This window comes from Haemaphysalis longicornis, unplaced genomic scaffold (genome assembly GCF_048455015.1).
Source record: "Haemaphysalis longicornis isolate Haplotype H1 unplaced genomic scaffold, Haemaphysalis longicornis Haplotype H1 scaffold_8, whole genome shotgun sequence".
Classification (NCBI taxonomy): domain Eukaryota; kingdom Metazoa; phylum Arthropoda; class Arachnida; order Ixodida; family Ixodidae; genus Haemaphysalis; species Haemaphysalis longicornis.
In genome coordinates, this window is record NW_027526445.1 from 105,045,231 (window position 1) to 105,072,609 (window position 27,379).

The window sequence follows — 27,379 nt, forward strand, 5'->3', positions numbered from 1 at the left end:
TCTTTGTCATAAGTAGGTGCTGTGCGTTGACAAATGCTGGGGTCTGGTGACACTGCTGGCCGCGGGAAGAGCATCTCTGCTGCCTTTTTTTCGAAGTCGGACGCTGAGTCGCAGGTCGCCAGCCTGACGTTTTTGACGGTGTTCGCCGTCTTGCGCTTGCCTGACATAGCCTGTGTAGGTCTTCCAGAGCTTCCGCCCGCCAGTCCGTTCATTGAACGAGGCGCAGTGGTTGTGCCATAGTTCCCGCGAGAGGATTCTGGCGTAACGGCGCGCTTGTGCGGTCTTATTGCGCACGCTTACATGGTCAACATGCGGTTTCCCTCTTTCGAGGTAAACTCGATGCACGTGGCTGCGGGTGTCCCAAAGGTTGAGAAGGTGCTTGTCTGGTGTAGGAAGATGTACATCCATCTCAATCTCTGTAGTGGCTTCCAGGGCAGCTCTGGAAAGCTTCTGAATAAACGGGACGTTTTTGTCGTAAGCGTCAAAGCCGGATCGAAATCTGTCCCCGTCGACAGCTGCGGTCGTCCGTTTTTTCCGCCCTGTGGCTCGTACTTCATGTTCAATTCAGATGGGTTAATGGTCGCTACCCATTCCGTCGGGACCGAACCTCCAGTCCTTTACAAGCCTGGACGTTGTCCAAATCACTTGTGGTATAGTTTCGCTCTCCGTAAAGTGAAGTGCGTGACGAGCAGGATGGTCTGTTTGGTTGGCCGAGGTAAGTCCTGCCGCTTCAGCCTATTCGTAATGTCGGCGGCGCCCCCTCTGTGATTCCTTGTCGCATCCCCAGCTGTTGTGTCGAACGTTGAAGCCTCCGCTCTCTCCCCCCCCCCGGCGAGGAATCAGTCTTTGGTGTACTGATGCCGGATTTCGCGTAGCCAAGCGAAATTTGCAGTCTCCGAATTACCCTTTCTGTAGCAGCTGCTCTCGGGACGTTGGTAGGCAGACACCAGGATGGCCTGGCAACCGCCAAGCTCACATCTCCCGGCAGCCACCTCTTGTATTGTGTTGCAGTACTTCCCAGTGCGCGTTTGACATGCGGAACATCTCGGCGTATGAAGATTGCCGCCTGTGCTTCGACTACCTCGTCTTGCTGCTGACCTTGCTTCTTGTTTGTCTATGTGTGCACAATCGTAAGTTGAAAATGCCCTTCGTATCTCTAGATGCATAAATTAGTACTTCTTTCCTCCTGTAGTAGAACGGCCGCCGGTTGCTCTACGTGTCTGAAAAGGGCTCCAAGCTCGCCAGCGCAGAACTTGAGTGACCGGCAATTCCACTGCAGGGCGTCTGGCGTCCGCTCAGTCGGTTTAAGCGCGAGACACAAAGACGATTGGTGCATGTGAATCGCATGCGACTGATCGTTATGACTGTCGCCACGACTAGTAGTACGCGTGAATTTGAGACGCATGGTCCGATTCGCGCGTGCGATACGTCGTCGCGTCGTCGGCGCCTCGCAGCCAGCGAGACTGCGGGTGACCATGGCTGAAGCGAAACCTGCGGCTCGTTCATTGACTCACCCAATCAACTACGACGATCGCTGAGCTGAATTTGTAGACTCCGCGCCTCGTTCGCAAGAAATTGATAAAGCAGGCAATCATGAAGCGTTTTCTGCGTTCGGAAGCAGTCCGCGCACACGCCGGCCGCTCCTGCTAGCCCGGCACACTCTTCGGCTCGAACCGGCGCAGACCACGGTAGCAACCGCTTGTCGCTGCTCTTCCCAATCAATCTGATTGCTAAAACGAAGTTCCACGTGCGAGCACGTTTCGTTAGTGTGGTGAAAAATTGTGCTAGGGATTGTTGTCAGGGCTTATAATAAAAGCGGCGATCAAATATCTGCTGCGATGCTAAGCGTACGCTGACTGGCCGCGGAGGTTGCACGGCCGACCGTTCGCCGTGGTGCGCTGTGCGCCGAGCGGCCGAGAGATGGCGCTACCTGCATAGAAGCATCAAAACAGGCTACGCAGATGTCTTGGTCACCGATAGTTCAAACGGCAGTTATAGCTGACACAAAGTTCCACATTCTATAAAGGGAATGATAGTGTGGTGAAAAGTTGTGTTACGCATTGTCATTCGCAGTTACACAGCGGCGATCGAAAATCCGCCAGGATGCTAAGCCTAAAGTTCCCAATACCCGAGCCGACCCGAGCAACACAAGCCGGTTGCGGGTTCAGCGGGCTATCATTGGCTGTGGCCTCACGAGGATGGCAACGATGGCACGACTGCATCTGGCCTGCCAGTCGCACGTCGTGAGCCTCCTCCGACAAGCGAACGACGCCGAAACAGGTCCTAACCATCAGATTTTGATGATAAAGACGCATTGCTAACCCTATGATTTATAGCAGCATCTTGTTTTGTTCAAATTATACCCACAAAACATTTTATTTCGTAGTTTCAAGCAATTTAAAATCTTAATATTTGGTTATTTGCTCGAGCAATATACGGGAAGAAACTATGCAAAAACACTGCATTAGAGCGTTTCTCCAGTCAACGTCCCTGTTGATTATTATGGCAGCAAGTGGTAACTCATAAAACTGGCGCCGAGAATCACAAAAATAGGATCGCTGCAAAATAAAATCTGTCTTTATCATGCATACACAGACTGTAGAGGAAAGTAGGTAATAATTGCTATAACGTAAAAAAGAAAACGTAACCAGCAGCCGTAATTTGTCGCGCTTTGTGGCGAACAACAAAAAACTCGCAGCATCCATGAAGTACAGAATTTCCTTGGGCCTATAAGCACAAAAAATGCGTGGCGGAAATTCAAAGCTTAATACATGATAAAAAGACGAATAAAGAACGCTAGTTACGGGAAAATAGATGGAAGTGGTATAGCTGACCCCTAAATTGATGTTCGGTTTATTTTGCATTGCCTCTGCTTTTACTGGCTTTGATTTCCCCTCTATACGCAGGAGAGAAGCGGGTGAGGTGAATGGCGGAGGACGTGTTCCCGCAGTACGGGCTGTTGGTGATAATGATGATTGAAGTGGGGTGACCTTTACGCGTAATGGTTCGACTTCGAGTACATAATTTTGTGCCTGGTGTCTCTTTCAAACATCCCCCTTTACGTTGCTTTTCATGCAAGCATATGTTGGGTACACTCAACGATTGATGTGTGTAAGCCGTATATCAGTAAACAAGTCCATCAATATTTTTAATAAGAGTAGCCGACATTTCTATAAGCCAAATTCTTTTGCATTTTATATGCTGCTGAAGCGCAGAATGAGGTATAATTGCATAAGGTTGCTCCAGTGTACTGGAACTGGTCGCGACGAAGACTTGGTCATTACGCCGAGTTTCATTTAAATGTTGCAATAATTTGATTGACTGATAATGGGGTTTAACGCATTGAAACGCCACTGGTTATGAGGCGCGCCGTAGTGGAGGATTGCGGGTTAATTGTGACCACGTGGGGACGTTAAACTTGCGCTGAAATCTTGAACACACGGGAGCTCCCGTTCTTCGCCTCAATCAGAAAAGCAGCAGCCGCGGCCGGGAATCGAACCCGCGTCCTTGGGCTCAGCAGAACAATGCCATCGCCACTGAGCCACCGCGGCAGGTTGGCTGTCGTAATTAGCCCACTATGTTACAGCACTGTGTGCTGTAACACTGTTACAATGTGCAACGTTGTTACAGCACTGTTACAACGTTGAAGCACTCCCATTTGCTGTCAAAACATGGCCGTGTACACAGGGAGTGCGATGAGAAACACAGAGTGTAACTCTTGTTTTGCCAAAAAATATTCCGAAACACAATAAAGCATTTTGTCGCTGCGATGAAATTATGATTAAGCCGACTTTTATTCACGCGGCTTAAATATTTACTCCCCAGTGAAATAGCAAACGACTGAGAAGCCCTGTCTGCTCTCAACGCATGGCCGCCAACGGGAGCAAAATTGCTACAGAAAATGGGTGTGAGTCTTGTTTAATTGAAACTATCCCGAAACAAATTGTGCATTGTAATTAGCTTCGTACTAAGTTTTACGAATATAGGCGCCTGTGTCAGTCAAGCGCCTACTGAGTCAGTCACAGTAACTCACCATACGAAAATCTATAGTTATCCCCGAATGCCCCTTCCGCCGTGTTCGTATATCTTCTCAGCAGTGGACGGGCACCATTTTTTACGTTAGAAAAAATATGTGTACCAGCGTACAAATACACGATCACTGTATCAGCGTTTTTAAAATCTGTCTTGACCAACGTTCAGGCTAATTGGAACTTCGAAGAAATAAAGTATTAGCACCTACATGGATCCTATGTGGTAGCAGCTGTGTCGATGTCTTCAATGTCATGTCGCCTCGTTCGTTCACCGCTGAACGTTTTTTTGTGCTGTCATTTTGAGGGATTATATGTATTTGTGCCGGCATTACTGCACACAATGAAAGCCCCCATGTCCACCATTGGGGGCTCAATGTAACTGTGATGTATATTCTCGCAGTGACAGCGGGATGCTGACTACTGTCTTCAAAACACTTCATTGATTAACTGAACTGATTAACTGAACTGATTAACTGAACTTCATTGATCCTTTAACTGAAACAATTACGGACGGCCTGAATCTACAACACCACGATACATGCATTGGGGTATGGCCACACATTCATAAACAAATAAAAGTTTAGTCGTGATATTACTAAAAAATAAAGACTAAAAATAATATACATAAAGTAATCCCCATCACCCATTCACACTGCGGGCAACTTCAGTTGTCGGTGATTTGGTGGTATCCATCTAGAATGGTTGTGGCTACCTTGGGCTATGTCCGAAGTGTATAGAGAATGAATATCATTTTGGGCTTAATCCTAGGTTTCAGCATTCCGCCCTTTCACACTTGTAAGATCCCGATCCTGTACCTTGTTTATTGGAAATATTCCAGAAATACAGCGTAATGTTACGGAGGTGCTAAATCCTTCCCTTGACTTCCCACGTCATCAGTGACGAAGCCAACTTCATATAGCCAGAGTCCTCAACACTTACTAAGAATTGTTGTGAAGGAAACACTGAAATAAGAATCGTGGAATATTCTGCCGCCATAACTTCTACGCTGGTACCAACTTCAGGCATTATAAACGTGCTGTGACTAGTTCTGTTTTTGTTGAAAGAATAACTTGTGAGAACTATGGTAAATATCAAAGAAAACAGATTGAAGCGAAATTTACCGTCCCGCTTTATGCTTGCTATTTCAACACTTGCTTGCGTAAAAAGTGAAGGGCTGCTTTTACAAAACTGCCTACACTATGGGTATAGAAGCAAGGACCACTGGAAATATTGGGAAGAGTGACTATTGTTTTACTAACTTTTCGAACGAAATAGTAGAGACAGTGACTTACTCTTAGGCATACAAACGACTGGAAGTCCAATTCAAGTGAGAGGCTAACACAACTTATTACGAAGGCCTACGAGCATACATGGGCTACGTTTAGTTTAAACCGCAGATTCTTAGTTGCGACCAACATTTTTATTGCCCAAAGCTTGCAAGGCAGGTCGCCATTTCTGAATTTGCTCTCTCCACAAGCCATCCATTGGTTGTGTCTATACACGAAACTAGTGGTACAAGAGGAATGTTCCCGTCGTGCTTACTCTCTCTACGCCCTACATCTGCTCGCGGAGTCTCATAGAGACATTGAAATGCTCAATAGCCTGGGTAACTTTCCTGTATTTCTTTTACCTCGTCTCCTTACTTTTTTGGTGTTTCATCTACTGTTCGCGACATTGTCTCAAAGGAAGAACTCGTGGCTACTCAACGAAATTCAAAGTGTGGGCTACACCGTATTTGCAATCCCTGCACTGTCCACGTTTCGCCCGAGCACCTGCACGGAGTTGATGTTTGTGGACACCTGCACGCAAGATCTTAAGACTACTCCGGTTACTTCGTTGAACGTCTTAGCGTCTCCGCCTCGTCTCCGAAGAATTAAAAATACACTGAATGAACGTCAAGTGAGCTACACAAGCGGCGATTGTGAATCTGGTGCTGCGCTACATCGGCGTTCGGCGTTTGAATTTGCGTTACTCGGTGTGGTTTATTCAAGAAAAGCGTATCTCTAGCATCATGTTACGCTTGAAAGCGTCAAATTACGCTTGAAAGCGTCAAAAGCGTTCTCCATTTTAGCTCCCTCAGCACATAATATGAGCGCTTCTATACTACGATGCCTCATTGATGTTCTCGGATGCATTCTTTTCTTGCTAATAACATAGAGACGTGGTGATTTACGGCCTTCATCTGTCTTGTACAAAATGAACAATTTAGAGCATGCGAAGGCCATGGTAGGGCCGCAACATAATTATGCGCAGGGAAGCAGCGAGATCCCTGTAAAGCACTGCAGAAGACGAGTGGTCTGATATAGGGAGTCTACTTTCAGCGCTTTGCTCTCTAAACAGCGAGGCCCAAATAATTGGCGAAAGGAGAAAGCTAATTACACCACTCGTGGCATAGCTGTTATTCAACGGAGGGTAATACGACAGACGACACTGCGTCGCTGCGTTGACGCTACTTGACCGCAATGACTGTTGCGAATTTTTAGAAAGGTGTTTCCATTTAAATTATAGGTTGTAGTGGGCGTTGCTTCATACCTATGAATGTGCAGAAAATTGACATGCCCATTGCTTGATTGGAGATTTGGCAGTCTTGTTCCTTATGTGCCTATACTGTTATTACCTACCTCAGTTGGCTTGCCCTGTGAAAGCGCACGACGTACAGCTTATTCTAAAACTGATCAAAGAAACCCTGTGAATATAAAATTACCTTGTATACACCTGGCTATACTGAGGAGCTTCTGGAGGTGCTACCTTCTCAGTATTCCTGGAATAGGGGCTTCAACAATTCAACTGGGCCACAAAGGGAAGGAATGTATCGTTTTCTGCAGTCAAGTGCATTCCTTCTGTACTCTGTCAAGCTTCGCTTATTTCGGTCGTTGGTGAGTGTGTTGCTGTTGGATTTTCCCCCCGGTGTTATCCAATCTGGCTTTTCATGCGTAGGACTTTTTGTGGAATGTGTACGTGCGTTTGTTCGTGCTGGCAGCAAACATCCCGTGACAGGCTACATTTCAAACCTGACTCCGCACACATGTGCCTAGCAGCGGCCGTCCTCTACCTTTATGCGTGAATATTGCTTCATCCTCGACGCAGAAGCGGAAAGGTGAACGTGCACTTCCCCGCAGAGATACATCCCAGTTGCTATCCAGGTGAGTGCATAAGCAACTCTCGTGTGCAAAATATTTTTCCTCTTCATGTGGTCAGCTCTCAGCTTATAGCTCACCAAAAAAGCGACTACCATGGTGATACGGGCGTAAACCTTGACTTTGCCTTTCTGTGTGATACTTTATTCGCGCTATATGCATACCGCCAAGGTTTTCTCCAGAACGACGGTGGGCAGGTACACTGCAGTAGCGCGGATCCTGCGGCGGTAGTTGGAGAAGTATGTTAGAGTTATTGACAAGGCTGAACTAGCATACAGACAGAAGCTGAAAATGCAGCCACTAGGATGCGATACGAGTAAAAAAGTTTTATAATCAGTTGGCAGTTTTAACATCCGGTTGTTGGTAATGTAGGTGTAAGAAATCATAAATGGACTCCATGCTAACTACGGTGGGAGGTGTCCAAGCTCAATGTTTTCGTTTTAAAAAGTAGGATTGTAATTTGACAGTATTGACCACAAGCGGAGTAACACTTGAGCCCATCGGAGACCCAATTAATGCCAATTGCAACGATCCCTACCTATAATAAGGGCCAGCAACCAAAATTCACGGCTAAGTCGAGACACGTTTCTTAGATATACGAACGGCAACGTACAGAGCAAGCCACACTGCTACTAGATTCGCCCTTTCAACTACCATGATTTATTTTCCAGCATTTTATTCATGTAAACATGTGGAAACTTCGTTGACTTTCGCTTTTCGTCGATGAGCCTGCGTTCATGGTGAAGGTCGTCTATGCACGTACGAAAGGTCATAGGGACGCTTCGAATTTGTATAAACACGCCTACAGCGTCATTCTGTGCGTGGAAGCGCCGTAATTCTTGCGGGAAAGTATTGACTTTTTTAGCGAAGGGAGCGCTAATTTGGGGCAGCCTTTTCAGCGGGCGCGCAATTTTCACCAAACTGGAGCGCCGCGCTTGTACGAGCTCCGTCGCGTTGGCTTACATTCCCAACAAAGGGCAAAGTTTCTTATGTCAGCAGTACATGGTAAATGCTTGAAATGACCACCATATCTATGTTGGGAAGATCGTTTTGAAAAACTGCCCCCGTTCCGAAGCAATCAGAACCTGGTGAAAACGAATTGGCCATACCGTTCGCCTGCCGGCCTTTCCCTTCGGTACGCCACAAATTGCATCGCGTGAGATATCTTCACTGAGAGTACCATGCAAAAAAATCACGCCATATCCACGGAATGAATGATGATAAGTGGGGCAAAGCTCGAGAGGGGGAGATCATCGGTAACCGTAACTCTCCCGTGAAAGTTCACCCATTACATCATTAAGAAAGACGTAACACTGTGTGCGAACATTGTACAAATAAACTTTTATTTTGTTCTTTTATTTTGTTCTTGTTCGTTTGTTGTTTCGTTTCTTCGTTTGTTCTTTTCATTTCGTCATTGTCATGACTGGATTGCGAGGTCCCTTCATTACGACGGCTTTATGATCTGTGAAATGAAGCGAGAGAGGTTCTTGTACTGGCTTCAATGGGAAGCTTGCAAACACTAAGTCTATTTAGGGCGAACTTGTGCCCGAACAAGACGAGAGGAAACGAGCAAAGGTCCTTGCGTCTCGTTCGATCTCCGAGAACGACTGCCTGCGTTCGTGGCGTGATCTCTTGCGTGATCTCCCCCTCGCAGTGCACGTGCGCTCGCGCTTCCGTTGGCGAACACAGACAAGCTCGCGCTCCCGGTGCCAAGTTTGCGCTGCCGGTTGCAGCTGGTTCTTGCGCGTGCAACGCGGCCCACTTTGCGACATCTCCGAAAGCATGCGGCGGTCACGTACCACGAGACACAAGGGATGGACAGACCCATGGCTTTAGGAGCTTCGCCCCTAAACTGTTGCACGATCTGACAGCAAATGTATTTGCGAAAGCGTTTCTTGTCCCATGATTTCTCAGCAAGTCAACTCCTGCCTAAGTCGACTATACCGTACAACCTCGGCATCAGACCCGCTGTAGCTGCTTTTTCTAGAATGGCTATTCAGGCTACTCCAGGCCAACCAAGACTGCCGGGAAATTTCTCCCACACGGAACGTATTTTTGTTGTCCCTGTTGTTGTTGTTGAGTTGCTGCTGTTGTTGTTGTTGTTGTACCCGGGATATGCGTCGTTAGCCAACGGAAATTCACAGTGCGCCGGGGGGTTTCTTTCTGTTTTTCATTTTTCTTATAATTCACTATATGAAACAGTGTGCACAAACGTCTTCTCCTGTTCTTTTTTTTCTTAATTATGTTATTGAACAACGAGCCCTGATTATTTGTAGGGGTTTTATTTTTTCGTATGTACGGGCGCTATCGAACCAGTGGAATGCCATGGTACTCGTCAGCAAAGGGTTGTGAGCTGTGGGCACTTTCTTGAGGACGATATCTCGGTACGTGCGCGTACAGTGCACGCCGGCCTGGTGCATGCTTTCGCCATTCTAGTCAAGTAACAATTTCGCGTGACAAAATTCTTATTTGGGTGCACCTTCGAGCCGACAGAAGTGGTGCACTTCTTCCAGTGTGAATCGACAAACACTGAGCAACGCGGATCGTGGAACAGACAAAATAAGAACGAGAACAGGTGGTGCAAACGCGTATGTAGCGGAGAAATCGGGATAAACTGCAGCGCCAGCTGGTTTAGTGGCGCCAAAAAGAACTAACATCGCCATACAAGAAATAACAAATTAGGCACGCGGAATCGGGGAGAATTGACAGGTCGCTATCCATAAAACTCGTTGTCATTCAGACACGATGGCCACATGAAGCCCAACGTAGGGCCAAAAAGCTTGTCAAAACGATTCCCATAGTATTTACTGCTCTAATGGAGGAATTATCTGATTGGAGTATAAGAAAAAAAAATCACAAATGCTCAAGGAGAACCCCAACGACGACTACAAGGAATTGCTCTGCAAGCTGCAAGTGAACGTGCTCAGGGGCGTGGAAATATCTGCGCAGGAGGCCGCCTGGTTCTTGCTGCGGCAGGAAACTAAACATCTCCCTCGCGAGGGGCACGATCAAATGCAGACCATTTCCGGGGGTGCAAGGCGTTAAGTAGTTTGCGTTACGTTAATGTTGTTGCACTTGTTGCTGTTGGTTGTTGTATTTTAATTAAATGAGGAGACGTAATTACGTGGTCACGTGACATCATTTATTAGCAGGTCGGTATGATTATTGTGGCGCAGTGGGAAGAGCACCATGTACCTTGCGTTCCGCCCACAGGTAGTGAATGCGTTGTATCAGCAGCTTCTTGACGTAGTTTGAATGAGTCAAGGATATAAGGCGCGTTCGTAGCCCTCCATTCTGTGTCGGCTTTGTGGCGCAGTGGGTAGAGCACCATGTACCTTGCGTTCCGCCCGCAGGGTCGTGGGATCGGAACCAGGCGCTGGTAAGAATTATTTTTTTATATAGTGTAGGGGGAGGGGTGCGGACCACTACGGACAACTAGAACGGGTGACATCGTGAGTTAAAGGAGCCGTGAAGAGAAAATGCAAGTTGGTTTTATTCGAAAGATTTCGTGTTTTATGGTGCCCCCAGCGCTTGTCCGGATACAGACGGTTCTTTATTCACTGAGAAATTAAACAATTTAGTTTAAAAATTTTGATTTTCCCGCTCAATCATGCGTTTTCGTGGTCCCAAATGACATCACAGGAACCGACCGCTCTGCAGCCTAGAGTAACTTCATTCACGCATCCGCCGTACAGGGTAGAGACACGTATACGCTGGCGCCGCCATTTTCGGTTGCTCGCTCGCCGCCGAAGCAAGTCATTGTGTCAAAACCGCGCTAAAATTATGGCCGCAACGCGGTTTACTGAAGAAGTTTGAATCATATTGTCTGTTTCGCGTTGCTAGGTCTCGTGGGAAACGAAAAGAATAACGCGTTGAGCCCGTTGGCCCAATTTCGGCGGCACGGGACGGTTCAAAGGTTGTCTCCACCCTGTACAGCGGTGTTTGTTTGTTCCCGCGTTTCTTTACGTTCCGTAACCTAGATGGCGCCACCATACCGTTGCAAGCGTTTGGTTTGTTTTTGCCCGCATTTAAACCTGGCTTGTTTTTGTTCTGGGAGAAAATATTCGTTCCCTGAAACAGTGCTCGCTCGACAAATGGGGTCACGTAAGACACCGTTGCTTGCGTCAATCGGCCAGTGCCGTCTGAGACAACCCCAAGCCCCGTAGTGCTGTGCAGCTACACCAAGCATGCTGTGCGCAGTACGAACAGCAGAACACATCAGTGCTTCTATGTTTACATGTGCTTTCGTAACTTCCACTGTTTTCCCCATCATTCTTATTGCTTTGTAAAGAATGTGCCCTAAATTTAAGCGCAAATCGCTCGTTCGTCTAGTTTGTAAGCTCTACCTAATTTGCGTCTGCTTCTGCCAGCCTCCGCCAATCGTAGAGCTTAGCTCATGTGACATCATAGGTTTTGCTGCGGGAAATGAGGTGGTGGGTCGCATGACCATTCCCGTTTTTCCTATTGAGCGAAGTTTACGTTAAAAGTTTACGTTTATGTTAAAATTTGAGCGAAGTTTACGTTAAAAGTGGTGTCAGTCTGATTCTAACAAGACGATCTTTTGAATGAACCAAACTTGTGTTTTCTCTTCATGGCTCCTTTAAAGAAATGCTCTGCATTTAAAAAAAAAGGCGAGCAGAAGGAAATATGCAGGCTGTGTGAAAGTGCGACGCGTTCTGCAGGACGATAATCGGCGTCACCCGCATAAACAAGCCAGATTTCCCAGCCGCCGCTGCCTATCTTCACTAGCCTCCTTTTCCTATCGGCGAAACTCGGCAGCTGCACGAGGCTGTTTTCTTTCAAGGAGCTGCTCTCCCCAGGGTGGCGGTTGTTTGCGAAACCCGAAACGACGGCCGAAACCTCCGCCACAGATACGGTCCCCTAGCCTCTTTTTCAAGCGCCATACGTCCGAATCATTTACGTCCCCACGACTGCCTCGCGCGCTATAGAAATCGGTTTTCAATAATCGGTTGATAGCGTGTGTACTACAAACGTGAGGAAGTGCGTGTTGGTAGCAGCGGTCCGCAAGAGTCGAAAACATCGCTTACGATACCTGTTTTGTGGGGACGCTTCATCTTTCGCACATAAACAAGCAGCTGTGGGATTACTGACCACACCGTCTACGCCGAGAAATTGGCGCAGCTTCATTTGCGTACAAACTGAGCATTCATATCGTCCGACGCAGCGCAAACCTTGACCCCTGACGCCGGTTCAGCGGAATGGATACCAAGCTACTCGGTGCATCGTGTTCCAAGGCCACAAGTGGGCGTGAAAGCTCGCTTCGTCTGTCATTATAGACGTCGCCACCACGCGTCACAGCGCAACCTGCAGCGGTTTGGTTTGGAACCGCTCGAGAACTTCGCTCACTCAGCCGTTTGTGTGCAGGAGAGGTTTGCGTATTCTTAAAGAACTAACTCGTTCCATTTTTGCGCACTGCTGCAAAAGTGGGTGTGCGTTTCTAGATGACACCTTCTACCGGGGCTTGAAAACCGAGGGACCATATAAAGGCTCTTGAAGATCTCAAGCAGGAAACGAGGCTAGGGGCGCGTAACGTGCGTAATACGAGGAGCAGTGCTGGAGGTATTTTGTCGGAATGCCTGCGGAAAAACAACTGCACTTTGTGCTGATGTGGCGGAACTTCGACAGGCAATGGCCGAGGTGATAAAGATCAGTAAAACATTGAAAAATCTTGCACCCCTTCGTTTAACGACAACGACTGTTGAGCGCAAGGCTTTCTCGTGACGGATTCTTTGGGTTTGTCTTAGGTTGGACTGAGTTTCGGCCATATCGAAATGGAGCAATTATGTAGACGCCGGATTCATAACGTGAGGCACTCAGGTTCGATTCCGTCTACTGGATGTGGTTTTAGATGCCAACCATCTCGTAGTCGACCCTTCGTCGTCCGGCGTCCGCACCTCTCCTCCTCTCCACACCACCTGCTCATCCTCTCCCCTCTGCACCCCAGCTCTCTATTCCCGCGCATGCGCGCTGGTCCTCCGCTCCACTCTCTCTGCTCTGCAAATAAACCCGTCCGCACTCCGCTCAGTTGCTTCTTCGGTACTGCGCTATCCGATGACTGCAAATGGACGCCAACGATTCCGTCAGCGAACTGGCTGGCAAACCTTGAACTAGCGCCAGCCAGCACACTGTCAGAATCGCGAGCACCTCCGAAGACAAGGCTGCACAGAGGAGAGCTCGCGACGCCGAACGTAAACGGCAGCGTCGAGCAGCGGATTCCTCGCTTCGAGAACGAGAAGCCGTTTTGAAACGCCAGCGGCGAGTAGCTGATCCAAATGGCGTTCGGCAACGTGACAACGCTTCGAAACGCCAGCGTCTAACAGCGGATTCCTCGCCTCGAGAACAAGAAGCCGCAAAACGTTCCTCACTACTCGATAAATAAAGAAGACATAATACGCTACTACACGTGTCTTTACTCTAACAACCAATTACCCCGCTACTACTCCACGGCTTCGCATCCCCTCAGGGTTCCCACGTGGGAAGATGGTGTAATTTTTAGATGCAGAACATCTCTTAGTCGACCCTCCGTCGTCCGGCGTCCGCACCTCTCCTAGTCGTCCCCCTCACCACGCCAGCTGTGATAGCGCCGCTCTCCTCCTCGCCGCTCGGCTGGTCTCATGCCGGCTCAGGAAGACACCGGAGACACGGTCGCGCCAGGAGCCCTAACCAGCTGTGATAACGCTGCTCTCCCCCTCGCCCCTCGGCTCGTCTCGTGCCGGCTCAGGAAGAAACTGGCAACACTGTCGCTCTAGGAGCCATCTCATGGTGGGGGCTATGTCCCTCCCTTCTTGCGCCGTCCACACCCCCACTGCGCATGCGCGTCTCTATTCCATTCTCCTCTCCTCCAGCTGTATAAAAGCAGGTGCGCGCGCTGCGTGGCGTTCAGCCTGCTCCGAGACATCGGCTGCGCCGGTTCTGCTCCGATGTGGAACCTGCAGGGAACCCCCATGCTTTGCATCCCCACATAGTTCCCTTCGGGGAGATGGTGCAATTGTTTTGTCTTTCACTTCACGCGGCGTTTTCACGTTACAGACGCCATAAGTGAGAACACGTAAAAACACTTCGACTTACTAAAACATAGCCTTAGCTAGGCAACGTTAAGAACTCGAACAGTCTGCTGGTTAAATACACTGGAAATAATATGTATCAAGCCAAATGAGGATTATGTTGACATTGCCAAGAACATTAGACGCTTTGTCGAAATAGCGGTTTCAAACCACGATATCGATTAGGGGCATAGGAGTCTGACGCGGATTTTAGGCAGAATAAAGTTTGTTTGTTCGCCTTATCTGTAGGGATAAGCGCAAGGCGTTTCTTTCTAACACTAGACAGCAAGGTCACAAATGACCGGCTTCTCTCATCTGGGGCTGACACCTTTTACACATCAATGAACATTTTACCTTGACTAGCAAACAGCTGCTTTGTGCCGCATTTGCAGGATGCCATGAATGGTTGTCTTAACTCAGGAAGGCAATGTCTTTGCATGGAAAGACGAACCCGTGGACGCTCTAAAGATATTAAGAGCATCAGATCAGGTCTTCATGCGTAGATAACAGCATTACTTCTACAACCAGCTCATCATTCGATGTTTTCATAACGCTTTGTTCAACTGTAGTGACTGCCTGAGATACTTATAATTTTTAATATAGCTCCCAGTAACTGGAATGAATAATTTCCTACTTTCAACGGTATCCGAAGCATCACAAACAAATGACACTGGATGATTTATGTTTACCTCACAGCCCTGTGATACTGACGTACTGCTTTTTTAAACAGTTTGGCCCTGATCCTTACGAGTTTGCTGCGGTAACAATACGTACAATTATTTTGGAGCATCAAGAAAAAGGTAGTGGCTTTGCGGTATATGTTGATGAGCGATATTTTGAAAGTTCGCAGAGAATCTTATGTTCTTCCTTAGAAGACCTAACGCGAAACCCTGAGTGGCAATAACTGAAATACACACATGTGGTTTACTTTTTTCCTAGTCTCCTTTTTCAAGTTCAGATCCACTGTCGACTCATGTTTTTTTCCCTTCCGATGTGACAAATTTGCTACCAACACTTGAAGTCCGCAAAAATAGTCCCTTGTCATCCATATTTCCACAAAGTAGTTCTTCAGCCTAATTATACGTTCTTATTCAGTATTAACATATACGCATTTCTATTGGGTTATTTCACGTAGCGATTGCTTATTTTTACTGTTGATGCCTCTCCTTTGCCACTGTGTGTTAATTGGCCGAATCATTTACTTTATTCGCTTATTCTTTAATCTTAATTGGCCGAATACTCGAATTTCCATTGTTCGTCCTAGCACCCGGTGCTTCACTTAATTCGTACTTCACTCATTTTTATTACTACAAAACGAATTATTTAGTCACTTTATTCAGTTTATTCCTAATCCAAATTATTTCACTCCTATTCGACCTAATTCAATTTGATATACCAAATGAACTTTCTCTTCTCATTTAATTAACTTTGATTTAAAATATTTCACATTATTTTATATTACCCTTAATTTCGCCTAATTTTCTTCGTCTTCCTCGATAATTTCTCAGAGCATTTTAGTTTAGTTATTTGTTTTGACACCGTTAAATTCAGTTTCATTACACATAATTTACTTTTTCACTCACTGTTTCCCAGAAATATGCTGTATTAGCCTCCTGTTTTGCTGTATTAGTCTGCTTATTAGAGATCCAGAATATTTGCTTTCAATGGGCGCAGCAAGCGGGATTCGCTCAAGGACTTTCCGGGTGTCCTACTCAATGAGAGATAATTTTATAAATACCATTTTACATTACTATAATAATCGTCATTATTAGAATTGATATTGAGATATACAAATGGCAGCAGGCAAGCGGGAGCTGTATGCCATTCCAGTGTACTAAACTGAATAGTTGTTGAAATCTGCCTACCAGGGTTTCTTGTGTTTGTATAGTAAAGTAGGCATTCTTACTGCTATATTGCGGTGGTTGTAGAGCTGCTAAAAAGGCCTAGTTGCCATTCCTGAATTTGATAATGATCGCTATTTTTCTGAAATTAACTGTCCCTATTAAGGAATCACGTAAGTGACTTAGTTCGCACTGCATTTCTGACAGAGATGGAAAACTAAGGCAGAAGGTAAGCCTCCTGGGTGTATGTAATTCAGCGAAAGAAGCCTAAATCTGGGGCAATTTGAAATTCATTTTGCAAGGTTCCTCAGACATAGAGATCGTTGACGGTTGACAGTGATCATATTACACCGCTTTTGATGGGGGTCTGTTTACGTGTCGTAATCTCTATCCCCATCCAAATACAAGGCAAAACGGTGCTGTAATTATTTGGCCTTTTGTGTAGTCGTCTATAGTGTCTTTGTTTCAGCCGTTGTGGGATGATATTTGAGTCCCAATTTTTTCACACTGACAAACGTGTCTTCTCAGGAATTATTTCTTTTCCTTCTCGTTTCTTTCAGACCCACGCGAAATAAGCGTGTATGACGAGTCCTGTCGGTACATCGAGGGCGTGTGGTTGAACAAGTTCTTCAAGGAGGAAAATGTGCGTTCGGCTATAAACTACAAGCCCCGAGACGGAGACGTCTTTCTCGTTACGTACCCCAAATGCGGCACCACGTGGATGCAGCACATCATTTCGAACATCCTGACCCGTGGTATTCCCCCCACAGACATCGGCGAATTCAGCATTATGGCACCATACATTGACATGACGGGTGCCAAAGCCGCCGAAATTCCATCGAGAACGGGTCCCATCACTACGCATCTGCCCCCGTCTGTGTTCAAGCCAGTGGAAAGGGCAAAGTACGTTTACGTAACAAGAAACCCGTACGATTGCGCAGTGTCCTACTACCACTTCGCCTTGGGAATGACGCCGAAGTCAGCTACTGATGTTTCATTCGAGAGTTTTTTGGACATCTTCATCTCTGGAAAGGTACCAACTAATTTTTTTCTAATTTTCATATTCTTTCGCCATCCCAGATATGAAACCGTAACTGTTGACGAAAATTGCGCTGTTTTTTTTTTGCCTACCCAACAGTACATTATTGGGCAATACTATTCACCGTTTTCCGGGGACTACTCATGGGTTCTTTGATTTATCGCCGGGAGTAGTCCTTCTCCGACAGTTCGACAATCTGGCACCTGTCTCCTTCAGGAACTCTTGACATTTGAGATGATACGGCCTTTGTGTTGCTGGGGCAATATTGTGGCCCTTTTATGGCGTCTTTCCACCCAATTAACTTCCAGAAAACGGAGGCAGCGCGCATCCCCACTCGACTGGCGTAAAACGTAGTTAAACATCACCGGTGTTTCATGCATATTTACACACACAAAGGTAAAACCTCCCTCATAGATGACACCCCCACTGATAATGCTTGAAGTGGCAGTGCGTAGTCACAAATGAAAGATTCATCAGCTCGCAGTGACGGTTCTTGCTGTGGAACGCCAAGGTGACGGAATGGCTTTCCTCCGAGGAAAAAGGCGTGATATGTTCTTGAGCTCCAGTATTAATAGTTGCATCTATGCACAAAAAAAAGAAGCACTGAACTTCTTCTACCACGCAGTATTTATTTTATGTTCACGGCCACTAGCAACGTCGGGTACTTGTTTAGCGCCGGCCGCACTCGTGCGGCAGACGACGCGCTGCCGTGCGGTGACGCGATGCGCGTGATGCGCTCTGTACTCCCCCGACCCTCACAACGCCCACGCGCGCCGTTTCCGTGCGGCGCCGTTAAGAAGCTCTAGTAGCAGATCGCGCCACGCGACCGCGTTCTCCCGCTAAGTGTGACCGCCATAGTCTATTCCGCAGAGCACTGCCTGCAAAAAAGCCGAACGGCATAGAAATATTTCGGCAGTGTTAGAGAAATCCCTAGCAAGGTGAGAGTGGTTTCTGCAGCTTGGACTAAGCGTTCTCTTTCTCTTCTTGTGTTGTCTGCTCCTCGTGTTTTCCTATGGGTTCGTGGCTTTCTTTTGCTCGCTGTTACCTGAGCTCCTGTTGATGACGGAGGTGGTGAACATGGCGGGGAAACTTAATGGCTGGCATTGGTTGGCTTCTGTTAGGCACCGAGTCTTTGTACAACCAACCACCGGCTTTTTGCGATATAACAAAATTCTCCAACAGCGCACCGAACCAGTGATCTTTGAGCATGAAAAAAACCACTCAGCTATTCACGCCTGCCTTTCATGCTTATTCACAAATCCGTAGCGGGCACACACGGGATACGGGGTGTGGTGTAAGCTGGTGTGAATTTGAGCGCCCGTGTGAATTCGACTTCTCACAGCGCAATAATTCTACTAGCTTGATATCAGCTATTTCACGAAAACACCGTTCCTGCTGTATAACGGTGTCAAAAGATGAGCTCACGTGAATGCACCAGAGAGCGACCTAATGTGGCAGTGCCCGGCGTTTTGATGACTGAAGGTATCAAAGCTATATGGTTTGCCATTTACACGAAGCTTCGCGCATTTCCATTGATTTCTATTAAAATACTCTAGTGACAAAATTTCTGTACTTTGCAGGTAATTTATGGCAACTACTTCGACCATCTCCTTCCGTGGTACGAACGCCGACACGATGTCAACGTACTGTTCGTCACGTACGAAGAGCTAAAGGCGGACACTGCAGCGCAAGTGATCAGGGTTGCGGACTTCCTCGGGGAGGAACACGGAAAACCTCTGCGCGAAGACAGACAACTTCTCAAGCGAGTCCTGGACGCATGCAGCCGCGAAAGCATGAGAATTTTCTTCAAGGAGAGTCTCCAAGAGAGGCTAGAGAAAATGCTTCAGCGTGCCTCCAAATTGTCGGGAGACTCCAAGGAGCCGGTGGAAAGCCCCCTAAGAGTGGCGCGGGAAACGCATGAAGGCTCTGGCTTTGTGCGAAAGGGAATCGTTGGAGACTGGCAAAACTCCTTCACTCCTGACCAGATTACACGCACCAAAAAGTGGATTGCAGAAAATACCAGAGGCAGTGACGTGATGAACCTTTGGAGTAGTATCGACCTCCCTTAATCTTTTATTAGTGGATCAATGTCGTTCTCATAAAAGCCGCCACCAAGGCTCCAGTCTTTGAAAACGACAATCTGCTAGTGTTTTTCTCATTTATAAATTCAGTTTCCGAGTACAAACACGGACGTTCTGGATAAACATTATAAGCTAGAGTGCTAGTTATCTCCAGGAGTTAGTCGGGAACTATTTGATCTTTGATTGTAGTGTTTTTCAAAGGGAACTGGCGCGCGATTGAATCCTCAAGGCTTTGCGACAGATTTGGAAAAGCGAAATGGGAATAATATTTTGCTTTGCTACGATGCGCTAAACTGCCCCACAGACGGGTAGACTAACTGCAAATATTCGCCCTGCATTCCTGGCTTTGCATGATGTTTCACTTCGTGTTTTACAGAACTATCCGCCGCTGATAAAATACCGCAAATGCTGTGCAAGTGAAAAACAAAAGAGACCGGCTTTTCTCAGTTAACACTAGAGCCATTTCTGTAACACGCATACATTTGATTAGTGTGTATCTATACGTTACAAATTGGCGCGTTAAATTTTTAATAAAGAAACCCACTTGGTCCGATTCTGTTTATTGATGATTTAGCTGCACACAGCTGTGAAATTTGTGTTTTCTAAGAGATTTGACCTCTACTTCCTCATGTTAGCACCTGTTTCAAATAAGTGTCATAGTGCATCCTGTAAAGACACGTTTAAAGCTTTAGTGCAAAGCTTGGGCTTCAGGACATTTAACTGATCTGCTTCTCGAGTAGGTCAAAAAAGTGAGGGCTAATTACCGCTTGTCAACTGGGCTTCATATCTATGGAGCGCAGAAATGCACATGCGACCAAAGCTACGTTTAGTTTTTCATTGTTATAATGTCGCAGCAGTTGCTGTCTGAATCCAATGCAGTTCAGTCCAAGGAAACAATGTTCTCATCATTCCGCATTCGGCGCGTCCTTGCAAAAGCGACATCCACGACAAGGCGAGATGTGGATAGAACTCCCCCCAGCAACGATGCGGCCTCACGTGCAAGGCATCATAGAACTAAGGTGGCCACAGCCACTAGCAGCCATCCCGAGCATCGTTTCACCAACCCAACCATTATGTCCAGTGGCACCATTGTCCATAGGTGCCACCGGAGGTAACGTGCTGCCAGCATGATCCAAAGGTTTGAGGGTCGAAACCGTCAAAGGGAAGCACTTATATTTTGGCAGAAAGAAGCCCATCCGCGAATCTTTTATAGGCTGTTAGTATAGGAACGTAATAAGGTTTTTTAGTATTCATTGCTTCATTAGCAAGAAAATTAGTTTGACCCGCTTGTTATTGGGCGGCGCTAGTCTGCTTATCCTTTGGTGAGGACACCGCATATGCAAACAAGAATCCCTTGTAAAAAACCCAACATTTCACTTCAGAACTTTAAAGATAGTTGCCTAATGTAGTTTAATACTTCTTTTTATTCTCCGATAAAAAAGGCTGCGTATCAAAGTTGTGCTTTCCTAAGGATGCCAGTTTCATACTGTGTATAGTAAGAAAAATGTCTGAGCTTTAAGTTATCGGTATCAAAAGAAAATACTATGCACGCAGTTTTGTTTCAAAGTATCTTTTGCTTCAGATTTCGCAGCCTGTCATCTAGCTGCAACCTACTATATTAATGGATTGAACCTTTCGCTTCCGTTGACGCGCACGCACAGAGAGCCAAGCCGGAACGGAATCTATGGCACCGCTGAGGGAGAAAGTATCGTGAGAGCAGGCGTCACACCCTTGGCTCGTCAAGTGATTCGCATGGGCTGAAGCGCATGCATAGAGATCGAATCCGGCGCTAAGTGACTCACTGTAAGCAATGCGGCTATTTTACTATCGCTTAGTCAAGTGGTATTTTATGAAAAAATTGCCCAACTTTCCGTCACTCGGAGCCGCAGCGGCGAAGCCTCGTGGGAGTGAAGCGATAAACAAAAAAGTAGCAGCTTGTGCTCGTGGGCTAAAGGTCTCTCGCGACGTCATGAATGACCTTGAAACTTTCAGCGGAGCTGTCTCTCTAATATCAGTCGCACAGGCTACGTTCTTGTATGTATCGTGTAAACCAGATCTGATTTTTTGTGGCCTCAAAGAATGGTTTTCTGAGGTTGCGCTCAGCCTAAGCGCAGCCGTAACGTCGTCGCCTTGCCAGCGATGACGGATGGTGACAACTGGCACCGAAGGAACGGCAAAAGCAGTTGCGCAACAGAATGCGCTCTCGTATGCCCATGCGAGATCGGCAGAGGTACACACAAATAATGCAAAACTGGTAGGAGACGGCATCTCACCGGAGGAGTATGAAGATGATGAAGGCTGGCTACTAAGTCACCATGTCAGAAGCCGTCACCCACTTGCGCGACTAAACCCCTTCACGGCATGCTCTTATAGCTACTAGAATTCAACATGGCAGTACCTCTAGAATAGAAAGGACGCCCACCTACAAGAAAATCCCCAGGAACAGCGCCTATCCAGGGATGTAATAATCGCCAGTGTTTCCAGAGGTGGCATAAATCCTCTACAAGCGAGCGTCGCTCTATGGCGCGACACCGTGTAAACAGTGGACGTGCCCCTGCTCATACGTCGAAGGCGTCAGTTAAGGTTCCCACTAGTCTGGACGCTAGCGGAGGATCGGTCGATGGATTAAAGATGTTGAAGACGGCTCGATGATCAGAGGCACATAACCGACGACTATTTACAATTAGTTTACAGTTGCAGTTTAGAAGGCATGGTAAGTTAGCTGGCGGGCTCCACGTTGTCCGTTCAGTAGCCCCTTAACATCCCCCCAAACCATGATTTTATTGAGAAAAACCCGTCCACAAAGAGGGCGGAACCCACGAAAGAGAGAAGGACGCATACTTAACAGTTCTGGCCGTTTATAGGCCGCACAGCCACCAACAGGCGGAGCTCATAATTACGCAAACGCCCCACCCCTTGTCCTAAACTACTTTCCCATTCTAACGCAAACTAGCCATGAATACTCAAAAAAGATTCCCACCGGAAGCCGCGACACTGAAAACCAACAAACTGCCCAAGTCTGACGGGTTTAGTAGGATTTAGGAGGAGCCTCACAGGGCCCAAAAGCAATAGATCCCCAACCGTCGTTCCAATTCACATTGGTGTCGTGCTGGCGCAGTGTATTTACAGGATATTGCCGCCATCGCTTCATCCCCGCTTCCCAGCTGCCAACTGCAGATGTTACGGTCATTACCAGAATTCCCCATTTCCAAACAGACCTGCACATTGTCGTAATTTGTTTAAACAAAGGGGCCGCCACCAGTTTGACAATTCGCGCCTTTGCGCCGACTCTGCCCAGCGATTTACTACCGGCCGCTTCCGGTCCGCGCCCGAGCTTGACAACCGACGCGCCGGGTGCACTTCTAGGCAAAAAGGACTAAAAGTTCGTCCTTTGGGGGTCTAACGGCCTTTGCCACAATCATTACTCCCTTTGCGGACTAAATGTGCGGGGACGAACGGTTATCCGCCACCCGGTTGGTCCGTTCCGATACTCCCCAACAACCAACTGCTAGAGTTCAGAAAAGAAAAGATTGTCACCACGAGGGATCGAACCACCGACGCCCGCAATTATACAAAAGACACCCGACGCGCTACCATTACACTACACCTTTTTTTTTTTTTTTTCTTTATTGCCGGGTTTGGACATCAACTAAAACAAAAAGGCATGAACAACAAAGGTAAAACCGCTAACGCTATGGTCGCTAGCGTAGCTCAAATTAAAAACGCGGCATGTTCAATACTTTTTCCACCTCCAAAATCCAGTCCGGTACACACGGCTGGACCTTCCGCACTTCTACTATCCGTCTGACGTTCTCGCAGAAGTACTGCCTCGGTGGCCTGGCATCGATATCACTGTTGCGGAAAGCCATGCGAGACCTCCATATGCCGTGCAAGACCAAAAGCATTAACAAATCATAAGGTACACCATTACAGTCTTCTACACACAGGAAACGTATGCCGTGACAATCAAGAGGGAAATCCTTTTTCAGGGTACGCTGTAGCACGTCCCAAAGAAAGACCGCGTCCCAGAAATCCAGGAACACATGTTCAATTGTTTCGGGCTTCTTACACAGGGTACAGTCCACACCCCACGGGACAAATAGGCCCTTCTCCTGCATCCACGTTTTCACAGGTAAAACACCGGCGTGCAATTTAAAGAAAAAGGATTTGACACCAGGTGGAACCGCCATTGCTTTGACCCGTTTCAGTACATCTTGGCCAGTTCCTGCACGGTACAACGTTCTATACAGTGGAACTGGCAAACAAACATCAAGGAGATCTCTATACAACTTTTTCTTCTTTACATTGCACAAGTATTCCATGGAAAATCGTGTGCACAAAAATTGAGCCGCTTGGACAACTTCACGCAAATACCCATGAATACCGCCGGCTAATGGTTGGGTTGAACTAACAACATACTGTGGTAAGACCCTGCCCAAGCGTACCTGAATAACGGTGCGTAAGAAAGGATCTTGCACCTCGCGCAGAAAAAAAAGGCGGTTTACAACTTGACGCAAAAAAAGATGTGCCAGTGACAGACCCCCGGAGCGGACACGTCGAAACAAGTTCGTGCGACTCGTCCGCTCCCAAGTAGACCCCCAAATAAATACGGCAAACACGCGGTGCAGCCTTTGCACATTTGCTCGCGCACAGTGGAGCACTTGCATCACGTACCACACTCTAGCCGCGAAAAACAGATTACACGCTGTAGCGCGAGCGAACATTGACAGCATTTTTCCTTTCCCTTCCCACTTTTCCGTCCTATTGCGCAGCTCTGTCACCTGCCTTCGCCAGTAAGGATCGCTATCGCGGTAGTTTTCTAGTGGCACACCGAGATACTTCGGAGGCGTCTGTTCCCAGCTTATACCTCCGTATATGCTCATTACACTACACCGCCGGAGCAGGCGCGGGTAGATAACTTTCAAGTGTATAGCGTGTAGTGCTGTGGCAGGTGATGGATTCATTGCAACTGGTTCCAGAATTTCTATCCGTGCAAGCGACCGTCACCACGCTTTGTGCTTTGCTAACTTTAGGGACTATTGCTCCGTTCCATTCTATGTCCAGTTTCACAATCATAGTTGTTTTCTCGTAAAGAGGAATCAACTCGTCGCCTAGTGGAGATAGATGGCAGGGTTATCGGACGACTCATTTTTTCCTCTTAAATTAGCGCAAAGTAACTGTATTCCTAATGTTCGATACATGTGTTAAGTGCTCCAGGTATTGTGGGTGAAAGCGGTCGTCTATGTGAGTGTCAGAACAGGGAAACAGACCATATTTTCCTGCGCCGGCGAAATCAAATTCGGTCTTGCTTTGCCTGAATTCTTTATGTTAGCGTCTCTTGATGATCGGGACTGGGAAATGCGACTGGGGTTTACAGCAGCTGCGGCATTGTCATAGCTTTGGTGCACAAGGCAATTACGTACCGAATGTAAAAGATAACTTCAAGACGCGCACCTGTAGTGAGCTTTTTATTTTGCAGTTGTCATCAGCACCTAATGCGTTTTTTTCTCGTCTGTTAAACGTGTACATATTCATTTAGCTTGCGGGCCAACGTTTGCTATTATCAATAATATTTGTGTTATTGTTGACGGGCTTTAAATCTTTCATTGGCCTTTATTACCTCGCCCGAATCGTATGCAACGCAGCGTATAACCATGACCTCACCGAGAAGCGTCTGTCAATCGCACTCCGCCGCTTCTTGCTATTACCAGCCGCTCGATTGATGCTAGGTGCTTTTTTAATAAATAACGTGGATATTTCTGCAGTGGTACCATGTAAAGAACCCACTGACTGCAATGACTTGTGTTGTTTAAATCTGAAACTGTCCAGTGGCCATAGACACGTGCGCGAAAGGGCAACGACGACGCCATTACAGGGGATTAACGACGTAGCAACGAGAATAAATGCATGCGTTGCGTGTTCCCGTTACTCATATAGATCGGGGGGGATTCACAGTTAGTCCGCATTTGTGACAACGGCACACACTCTGCTACAGATACTCCCCTTGAAGATGAACTGTTGCCCGCGAAGACTAACAGCTGCATTTTGGTCTCTATTTTAGTACTTTTTGCCTTAGAGTGTGGGAGCAATGAATGAAACTTTATTAACGATACGAGGGGCTCGGTAGCTTAGTTGAAGAAGAGGGAAGACGGGAAAGGGAGTGCGATGCCCGTCAAGCCCGTTCTACATGATGCGATTTTTCTTGCGAATTCGCAGATGCGGCGCCGCTCGTGCGGCAAAACTACCTTTTTTTGTTACTGCGGCAAAGTGCCAAATGTTTGGAACGATCGAGCATCCCTGGCGAACGCCGCTCGTGCTGCGTGGAGGCGGTAGAGAGGCCGGAACTTGCGGCCAATAGGAACACAGCTAGGTGAACGTCACGGCCACGTCACGTCATCATCATTTGCATGCTTAGCAACCAGATAGCGTTGCTTGGATACGCACGGCGTAAGCGTGGGCGGACCAACACAAACGTACGCGCGTTCACAACGCGGTGTCGCGAGCCGTTTTCAACGAATGCTTAATCGGTGTCCGCGCATGTCGCGGACATCACAGCAGTTCGGAAAAAGTACATAAGAACCGAAGAAGTCCCGTCCGAGGTACACCAAAATGTGCTAGGAACGCACAACAAGCGAACCCAGGGTTGCTTGCTGCGTTTGTCTTCTCTGCTATGCGTGCTTATATTGAAAAATAATTGGCGATTGTTAAATGAAACCGCTGATAAACTCATATTTACTGCAAAACAATCTGAAACAGCTTCCCCAGAAAGTAAAATAAAACTAATTTTTTGACATCCCGAAAGCTTTGCCCGTGGCAGACCTAATTCGTTCTGCAAACAATGTGTTTCTAAAGTGCGAAAATCGCGACGCTCGCAGGCCATGTAGACGACATTTCTAGAGACTGCGAACTTCGCAAGTGCGAATGTTCGTTCCACCGAATTCGCAGGCGAAAAACGCACCATGTAGAACGGCCTTCAGAGTCGTCCGGTCAGGTGTGCCGCTCGCACGAACTCCCACAAGGAAAGAATCGTGCTCGCGGCGTCCAAGTGAGGGGGCTGGGTTGTCCATAACACCAATGAGGTAACGCCGGCGCCCTTGTGCCTGTTCCTCAGCGGTGAAAGGCCGGGGCAGACCCACAGTAGATGCCTTAACGTTGGAGAGGCACCGGTATTGCACGTGCAGCACGTCGCAGAGGCTGCCTGGTCGCCCTCTGCGTTCTGATCGGTGATGTCCGGCTGTGGGTCACCGCCACGAGTTCTTTTGGATGCAGCGTGTGCTCGCCACTTTGCCAGAACATCTTGCGTAAGGGCAGCACCTGTCCTAGCCTTCTAGATTAGCACTTCCGCACCGCGCGGAAGCCCTTTGGGAAGTGGGTTGTGATTGGGCGGCCCCTTCGCCCTCCGTGCTCATTTAACTTGCACCTTTATCCGCTCGCATTCCTCGTCCGGGTAAAAGAGCAGCGGAGCCTGAGGGACTACGTCAGGGGAGGGGGGGGGAGGGGGGCAAGCGGAGACGTACCAGGTCGCTCGCCACGACATGGGCGGCGCCGTTACCGATGCTGCCCGCATGCCCCGGGACACAGTCCACCCGCACCGTCTCGCCGTAGAGCTCGTGAAGGGTTGCGCAAGCGACTTTCACGCTGTGCGCCGAAGTGCCGGCTCTAGGTGTCTTCGTCTGATTTTGAGGACGTCCAATGACTCGGTAAAAACAGTGAAGGTTTGTCCTCGCACAGAAAGTAGGATGGTCCTTGCCCATTCAGTCAACGTCTCTAGTGCATAAAGGATGGCCTGCAGTTCAAGTGACCTCACAGGTGGCTCTTGGCAGTATTGAAATGCCTGCGCATCCCGCTGCAGTCCTAGGACGGCAGCGACCGCTCTCCGGAAGGTACCTGGATCCCAGGCGGCGTCCGTGAAGGTGGCGTTGTCCTTGAAGTCAGCCCTCTGAGCAAGGACTGTTCGTTGGGCCGTGTGATCCTCTTGCGTGCGTCGGCGCGTGACTGGCTTCGTGACACGAATCTGGACGTCATCCCAGGGAGCGATCCCGCGGAGCACTTCTATCTGTTCACCCAGGTGTTCCCCGTTCAGCTCTAGCAGGGACTGACCCGCTCGCGTGGAGACACGGCGGCGATCATGTCCTGCCTTGTGTTTTGCCATGATGTCTCTGAGCGGCGGAATGTGAGAGTAGCGG

General features: G+C 47.8%; 1 protein-coding gene across 1 annotated transcript; it reads left to right on the plus strand.

Moving 5' to 3' along the window:
- Nucleotides 1–7,052: 7,052 nt before the first annotated feature.
- Nucleotides 7,053–19,746, plus strand: LOC144148420 (amine sulfotransferase-like; the record flags this gene model as incomplete). The annotated part of the gene is made up of 4 exons (XM_077679955.1): nt 7,053–7,174; nt 10,522–10,547; nt 16,634–17,106; nt 18,693–19,746. Coding segments are annotated over 4 exons (1,110 nt in total), but the record flags the coding sequence as incomplete, so codon positions are not given.
- Between the last annotated feature and the right edge of the window lie 7,633 nt (nt 19,747–27,379).